The sequence below is a fragment of the Terrapene carolina genome, unplaced genomic scaffold, assembly GCF_002925995.2.
Source record: "Terrapene carolina triunguis isolate 2854851 unplaced genomic scaffold, T_m_triunguis-2.0 Scaffold233, whole genome shotgun sequence".
Classification (NCBI taxonomy): Eukaryota; Metazoa; Chordata; order Testudines; family Emydidae; genus Terrapene; species Terrapene triunguis.
In genome coordinates this window covers 13,814,752-13,822,768 of record NW_020664584.1, presented here as the reverse complement: position 1 = coordinate 13,822,768, position 8,017 = coordinate 13,814,752, and the positions used below count along the sequence as shown (strand labels likewise).

The window sequence follows — 8,017 nt, the reverse complement described above, 5'->3', positions numbered from 1 at the left end:
TAGTCTGTAGCAGTGCATAGGATTCTTCCGTCCTAAGTGCAGGACTCCACACTTGTCCTTGTTGAACCTCATCAGGTTTCTTTTGGCCCAATCCTCCAATTTGTCTAGGTCCCTCTGTATCTGATCCCTACCCTCCAGCGTATCTACCACGCCTCCCAGTTTACTGTCATCTGCAAACTTGCTGAGACTGCAGTCCACACCATCCTCCAGATCATTAATAAAGATATTAAACAAAACCGGCCCCTGGACCGACCCTTGGGGCACTCCGCTTGAAACCGGCTGCCAACTAGACATGGAGCCATTGATCACTACCCATTGAGCCCGACGATCTAGCCAGCTTTCTATCCACCTTACAGTCCATTCATCCAGCCCATACTTCTTTAACTTGGCAGCAAGAATACTGTGGGAGACCGTATCAAAAGCTTTGCTAAAGTCAAGGAATAACACATCCACTGCTTTCCCCTCATCCACAGAGCCAGTTATCTCCTCATAGAAGGCATTAGGTTAGTCAGGCACGACTTGCCCTTGTTGAATCCATGCTGACTGTTCCTGATCACTTTCCTCTCCTCTAAGTGTTTCATAATTGATTCCTTGAGGACCTGCTCCATGATTTTTCCAGGGACTGAGGTGAGGCTGGCTGGCCTGTAGTTCCCTGGATCCTCCTTCTTCCCTTTTTTAAAGATGGGCACTACATTAGCCTTTTTCCAGTCATCCGGGACCTCCCCCGATCGCCATGAGTTTTCAAAGATAATGGCCAATGGCTCCACAATCACATCCCCCAACTCCTTTAGCACCCTCGGATGCAGCGCATCCGGCCCCATGGATTTGTGCTCATCCAGTTTTTCTAAATAGTCCCGAACCACTTCTTTCTCCACAGAGGGCTGGTCACCTTCTCCCCATATTGTGCTGCCCAGTGCAGCAGTCTGGGAGCTGACCTTGTTTGTGAAGACAGAGGCAAAAAAATCATTGAGTACATTAGCTTTTTCCACATCCTCGGTCACTAGGTTGCCTCCCTCATTCAGTAAGGGGCCCACACTTTCCTTGACTTTCTTCTTGTTGCTAACATACCTGAAGAAACCCTTCTTGTTACTCTTAACATCTCTTGCTAGCTGCAAGTCCAAGTGCGATTTGGCCTTCCTGATTTCACTCTTGCATGCCTGAGTGATATTTTTATACTCCTCCCTGGTCATTTGTCCAATCTTCCACTTCTTGTAAGCTTCTTTTTTGCGTTTAAGGTCAGCAAGGATTTCACCGTTAAGCCAAGCTGGTCGCCTGCCATATTTACTATTCTTTCTACACGTCGGGATGGTTTGTTCCTGCAACCACAATCAAGATTCTTTAAAATACAGCCAGCTCTTCTGGACCCCTTTGCCCTTCATGTTATTCTCCCAGGGGATCTTGCCCATCTGTCCCTGAGGGAGTCAAAGTCTGCTTTTCTGAAGTCCAGTGTCCGTATTCTGCTGCTCTCCTTTCTTCCTTGTGTCAGGATGCAGCTAGACATAGTGTAGATTTTAAAAAAACACCTCACTGCCATTGAGTCAAATGGGAGTTAGGATCCTAACTTGCCTCGGCACTTTTGAGAATGTCAATAGGTGCCCATCTTCATTTTTAGATTTGTCAAATACCTTTGACAATCTAGTGCTACGTACCTGTCAAAGGAAAATATTTCTAATAGTAGAGGTGTCCTTAATCTAGTGAACAAAAGCAGTATGAGACCCAATTCAGCCTGGAAATAAGAAGCACATTTTGCACCATGCAGGTAACTAACCACTGGAACAACTTATAATGGGTGTGGCAAGATCTCCTTCGCTTGAAGTCTTTAAATGAGGATTGGATGTCTCTTCTAAAAGAGATGCTGTTGCTCAAACTGAAGTTAGGGGCTTGTAGGAATCATGAGGGGAAATTCCTTGACTGTGGTGATACAGGAGGTCAGATCATAACGGTACATTCTGGCTTTAATATCTATGAATTGCTGAATTCAGAGGGTCTGATTGTCTCCTCACTCACCCCTATGTAAATCAGGAGCAACTCCACTGCAGTCAGTGAGGCTGATTCCCCTCTCACTCATTCCAATGTAATTGGTCCCATTTCTGTGCTTCAGTTTCCCCATCTGTGAAATCGGAATCCTGCCTTCCTTGGTAAAATGCTTTGAGATCTACTGATTTAAAGCCCAGTGTAAGAGCTAAGTATTATTGCTATTCTTTGGCTGTCCCACTGTGCTCTGTTATTCAGCCCACTCTTTTTGGGACAAGATATAAGAATAATGGATGGAGGTTTGACATGAGGCAAGAGCATGAAGACGTTGCTCAGAATTTAGTGCAGGGGAACTCTATGTAAGAAAATGTGTGAGTTCACAACACCCATACAGACATGTGGGAATTACAGCCAGCTTCTCTGAGGCCTGGCCCTTGAGTTATTTATTTAATGACCTCACAAGCAATCCACCCCAAAGATCAGGAGAAGGTCTGTGAATTTCTCTGTAGATCACGTCCCAAGGCTGCCTCTGAGCAGATGAAATCAGCCTTCCTGAGTCGAACACTGTTATTTTGCCTGAATAGAGCATACAGGAAAACCTAAGCATATAAGATATAGATAGTTCGATTTTCAATTACAATGTGATGTGCCTACAATCTATTAAGATATTGGATGTTTGACTCCAATAGGGCAGGCTGAGTGCTTGAACCTTTTGACAAGTTTCAAAAGAAGTGTGTGTTAGAGAAGCAGATTGACTGGTTTTGGTTTTCTGATGGTGCTAAAAGATCACTTTCTTCTGCATATGATGTGATATCAAATGTTTGTTTGTTTTTTTTCCAATTCAGGATACATCCACAGGTTTGCTACAAACACAGTGAGTATATTTTGAAAATTCTTCAAGTATCTTCCCAGAATACTTAGCATTTACACCAGTTTAATTGAAATGAAAATGTGTTGTTTTTATTATTATTACTAGCATTCAAGTTAATATTTGTTCCTTAAACAGAACAAATTTTTCAGCCTGATTTTCTTTTCATTGTTTGTGCTGGGGTGGGAGAGGAGGGTTTAGGTTAGAATTTTCATTGGATTCTAAAGGAGTTTGGTGCATAAATTCCATTGAAATTCAGTGGTGTGGGGTGCCTAATTCCAAGCTTCTTTGAGAACGCCAGCCCATGTTTCTGCATGTGTCCCCACACTCCAGTATAAAAACAGATTAGACAATTTTACAAGTGCTTATAGTCAGTTTCTGATCAGTTTCACCATCTTGTTGTCTTGCAGAATAATGTCGGGTTTGCAAATAATGCAGTCTCTACACTTTCCAAAATAAAACCATCTTCCCCACTGTTTACTCTGAATCAGATCTGATCACTTTAGAGAGAGAGAAAAATTGCCGAAAAGAAAAGAAGTAGTTCTGCAGTCAGTACAGCTCAGAAAGGAGGACATGGATTCCCTTCCATCTTCTGTATCATCAACATAATTATTTACTAAGTTTACATCAGTTATGCTCGTGAAAATATCCTGAAGACAGTGAAGTTTGCAGAAGGGTCATTAAACTGAAGAAAATGGGGTCAAACTTTATATTAGGGTACCATTTATAAATGCTTTATAAATCGGCTTCGCAGGATTAGATTTTTATTGCTAAATGTGAATAAACGTCAATTTTACCTTACACACACAAACCGATAAAATATTTCCATTGATAATCATCTAAATTTATAGGTAGGCAAAGTAAAGAAAATGCTGCCTGAGAACTTATTAGAGTTTGATTAAGACTATTTACTTTGTGTATTTTGACATGCAATGTTGACAGTTTGTGTTTTAAGGGTCATAAAGCTTTAAATATGCGAAACTCAACATTTACAGGCATTAAATAATTATTGTCTGACCCACCCATTGTCTGTACCCCTTCTCATAATTTGGCACAAGTGTGAAAATTTAAATAGCTAAAATTAGGAAAAAATGCTTAAAAATAAACATTGATATTATGTGCTGAAATTATTTAAAAAATTCTGTCCAGCCTTCCTATAAATGATTAATAGATTATATATATATGTTATACCACATATACCATTAATTAAATACTTGTTTAGTCCACCACATGGTCATCTGCCCTCACGTTGCCCATTGTGGATACATTTTCTGGGTGAGGGATTTATGAAAGAGGACATGTGGCAAGCTTCATGGTCCACAGAGAAAGTGACAAACAATTATCTTGTCTCAGACCACACTCAATGTCAACCAGGGTTTGATTTACCACAAAGACAATGGAGCCTTCTGAAGCGATTTCATACCAGACATGGAATTGGTACTGCAGCGGAATTTCAGTAGCGTTTTAGAGACAGTGCATTATGTCATTGTAGGCAGCCACAAACCATGACTCATATTGTTGAGGACTGCAAAATGACTCAATTTCCTGGAGGTCTTCATGCCTTGAACATTGTTGATAAGAACGCTCTGGCTTGGCTTGACCGGATTGCATAGACCAAATAATAGTAGTAGTAGTAGTAATAATAATAATAATAACAATAATAATAGTATGTTAGAGACATGAGCATTATATGTCCCAGATGGTTATAAGCACATCAATATAAAGTTTTACAAATGGCTGTAAATCAGATTTATAAGCAACATATTTTGACCAGAGAACTCAGTACAAATTGCCTTAAGCATTTATGAAAACATCAATTACTAATCCTTCATGAACTATTTATTAATATAAACTATGACCGAAGTTAGAGGTGAATGGAGTCTGCCAATCTGTGGTACCATCACAGTTACCATTGGTCAAAGGAGGCATAAGTCAAATATGAGGGTATCATGAACAGCAACAGCAGATTGTCCTTTTCGGTGTTAGGGTTGGGGACCAAGTTGCACACTAGCGGCAGGCCCCTTTAAGATGTCTCAAAGCAGACATGCCAAAACAGAGGCACCCCAAATCAGTAGTCTTTTTTGAAAATATATGAAATATAGGACTCTTGGGTGTGGTTTCAGGCTCTGGGTGAGGAGTGTGTTCTAATAGCTCAGAAGAAGGAACAGGGAACCAGGGTTCTGTTTCCAGGTCTGGGAGTGGAATGGGTGCCCATCTCTGTCTAATGCTCTGAGCCGACAATATGCTGAGGGCTCTGGGCTCCCATTGAGAGCTTTGAGCAGGGGGTTGGACTAGATGACCTCCTGAGGTCTCTTCCAACCCTAATCTTCTATGATTTTATACATGTGCACTACACCATACAAGTTCTGTTCAGCATCCTGATATATATGTGACTGCTCACTTCATTGTCTATCAACAATGATATGGATCTAACAATATCACCTATTATTTCTTTGCCTTCCCTTTACAGTTTCATGTATTTTGGCAGGTACACCACTTGGCCCCAGTGGTGAAGGGAAATCAAACCAATGTGAAGGAATTTATTCTGCTTGGGTTCCCTGGCTCTCGGTATTTGCAGATCTCACTCTTCATGATATTCTTGTTAATATACCTCCTGACATTCACAGGAAACACCACCATCATATCCTTAGTGTGGACCCACCATTGCCTCCACACCCCTATGTACTACTTCCTCTGCAATCTCTCCTTCCTGGAGATCTGGGTCACCACAGCCTACATTCCCAACATTCTTGCCAATCTCATGTCACAAAGCAAAACTATTTCCTTCCCCAGTTGCCTCCTGCAGATGTACTTTGTTTTCTCCCTAGGCTGCACTGAATTTCTACTCCTGGCAGTCATGGCCTATGATCGCTATTTGGCCATATGCCACCCATTGCGCTATCACTCCATCATGAACAGCACCTTGTCCACTCAGTTGGCCCTTGGCTCATGGGTAGGTGGTTTCCTGACTCTTTCTGTGCCAATGTTTCTGATCACCAGGTTGTCCTTCTGTGGCCCTACAGTCATCAACCATTTCTTCTGTGACATAGATTCTTGGATAGCACTCTCCTGCACAGACACACACCTGGTTGAAATGGTGTATATTGCTCTTTCCTTTATTGTCGTTCTGGGGTCCTGTGCAGTCACCCTTGGCTCCTACATTCACATTATCTCCACCATTGTGAGAATCCCATCTGCCCAAGGCCGGGAAAAGGCCTTTTCCACTTGCTCTGCTCATCTCACCATTGTGGTTATGTTGTATAGCTGCTCCAACTTTCTGTACGTCAAGCCTTCTAAACAAAACTCACTGGACATGAACAAAATGGTCTCAGTCTTCAATACTATTGTGACACCATTGCTTAACCCTTTCATTTACACTCTAAGAAACAAAGATGTCAAAGAAGTCATGATAAAGGCTTTCAGTAGGACATGACATGATTGTTCAATGACCTGGATATCATTAATTTAGGCACGCAGCAAGGGAAAAATCAAGTGAAACATCAAAATATACCACTATTAAATACATTTATCTGGTTATCCAAATAAAATAATAATAAATAATAATAATAATAATAATACAGAATTTGGCCCAGTGTTTGGAAACTATATTACATGGGCCTGCTTCTCGTTCACAATAAAGCAACTCTGGACCCTTTTGGCAGTGTAAATGGGCCTTAAAGTGGGTATAACACTAGTTTTTCAAGTTCTTGAAGACCTCTTTACAATGCTGGAATGACGGAAAGAGGACGTGTAGTCGGGTGGTGGTCATCCACCCGCCCCCCCAGGTCGAAGGGAGGCCACACCACCTCACTACGCCATCGGGAGCTAGGCCTAGTATTTGGAGGGAATTAGTATTTAGGTGTTAGTATCCTGACTAGCCTAATGGGATTGAATTATCTGATAGGCAATTAGCCTCTGCCCGTAGGCAGAAACAGGTTCTCACAGGGTCCCATATGCCCTCGCTCTGAGGCGGGGGCTGAACAGTCAAGAGTCTATAGCCCTTGGGCCCTTTAAGCAGGGATTGTGCAAACACCCTGGTCAATTGGTCCTGGCCTCTTGATACAGAGACAGAGCAAACCCAGTAGTCAATTAGTTCAGGACCCTTATTGCAGAGCCTGAGCAAACTCCAGGTGTCGGATGTCCTAGCTCCAGCGAATGGCCCACGAACACAGGCCACTGGACCCGGCAAGGGGAGGCTGCCACCTCAGCAGTGGAGTGGCATCTGGGGGTCTGGGCTTACCCTACTCCACTGGACCCCGACCCAGGGCCCTAACAGTGGTGAAGCAGTCCACCACTGGGTCAGCGGGGATCCCAACTGCAACACGCTGACCATGCCTCAGGCAGAGCTGTAGCCAGACTAAGGTTGGCTATCCCTGGGCCACCTCCTCCCCTCAGGGTGTACCTGGGTCAGCGGGTGTCCTCCAGCTCTTCTGGGTAGGTGGCCCATAGCAATCCCAGCGGGTCCATGGCAGAAGCAAGTTCCCTGGCGGGCAGGGCATCGCTGGGCTCAGCAGCAGGGTCAGCACCCAGGAGCGAGCAGGATCCATCTGCCTATCTCGGTGTCCCAGCACCAACTGAATGGGAGGCCCTGTCCTTTATACTTCCTGTCCTGGTTGCGTACTTCTGGTTGGAGGGGTGAAGCAGGCCTAGCTCTGCCCACTTAAGTACAAAGGGTGGTTTCTCCCCCTCTGGCTCGGAAGGAGGTCACACCGCCTCATTACAGGCTGTATTTACAATCATAGAATCATAGAATCATAGAATATCAGGGTTGGAAGGGACCTCAGGAGGTCATCTAGTCCAACCCCCTGCTCAAAGCAGGACCAATTCCCAACTAAATCATCCCAGCCAGGGCTTTGGCAAGCCGGGCCTTAAAAACCTCCAAGGAAGGAGATTCCACCACCTCCCTAGGTAAAGCATTCCAGTGCTTCACCACCCTCCTAGTGAAATAGTGTTTCCTAATATCCAACCTAGACCTCCCCCACTGCAACTTGAGACCATTGCTCCTTGTTCTGTCATCTGCCACCACTGAGAACAGGTCATGTCCTCATTGTTTGTGTGTAAAGAAGTCTGATAGGAGGTATTTCTCCATTTTACCCAGATAGTTGCTTGTGACATTTAGCACTCTGACAGTTTTGGCTAATCTCCTCATGCATTGGCACCACTTTGCTTACATTC

At 43.6% G+C, this 8,017-nt stretch overlaps 1 protein-coding gene across 1 annotated transcript; it reads left to right on the top strand.

Moving 5' to 3' along the window:
* Window positions 1-1,753: 1,753 nt before the first annotated feature.
* Window positions 1,754-6,275, top strand: LOC112117418 (olfactory receptor 6F1-like). Its single transcript, XM_024215361.2, has 2 exons — window positions 1,754-1,759; window positions 5,331-6,275. The coding sequence occupies exons 1-2, from the start codon at window positions 1,754-1,756 to the stop codon at window positions 6,273-6,275; spliced, it is 951 nt and encodes a 316-aa protein (XP_024071129.2).
* Window positions 6,276-8,017: the final 1,742 nt, after the last annotated feature.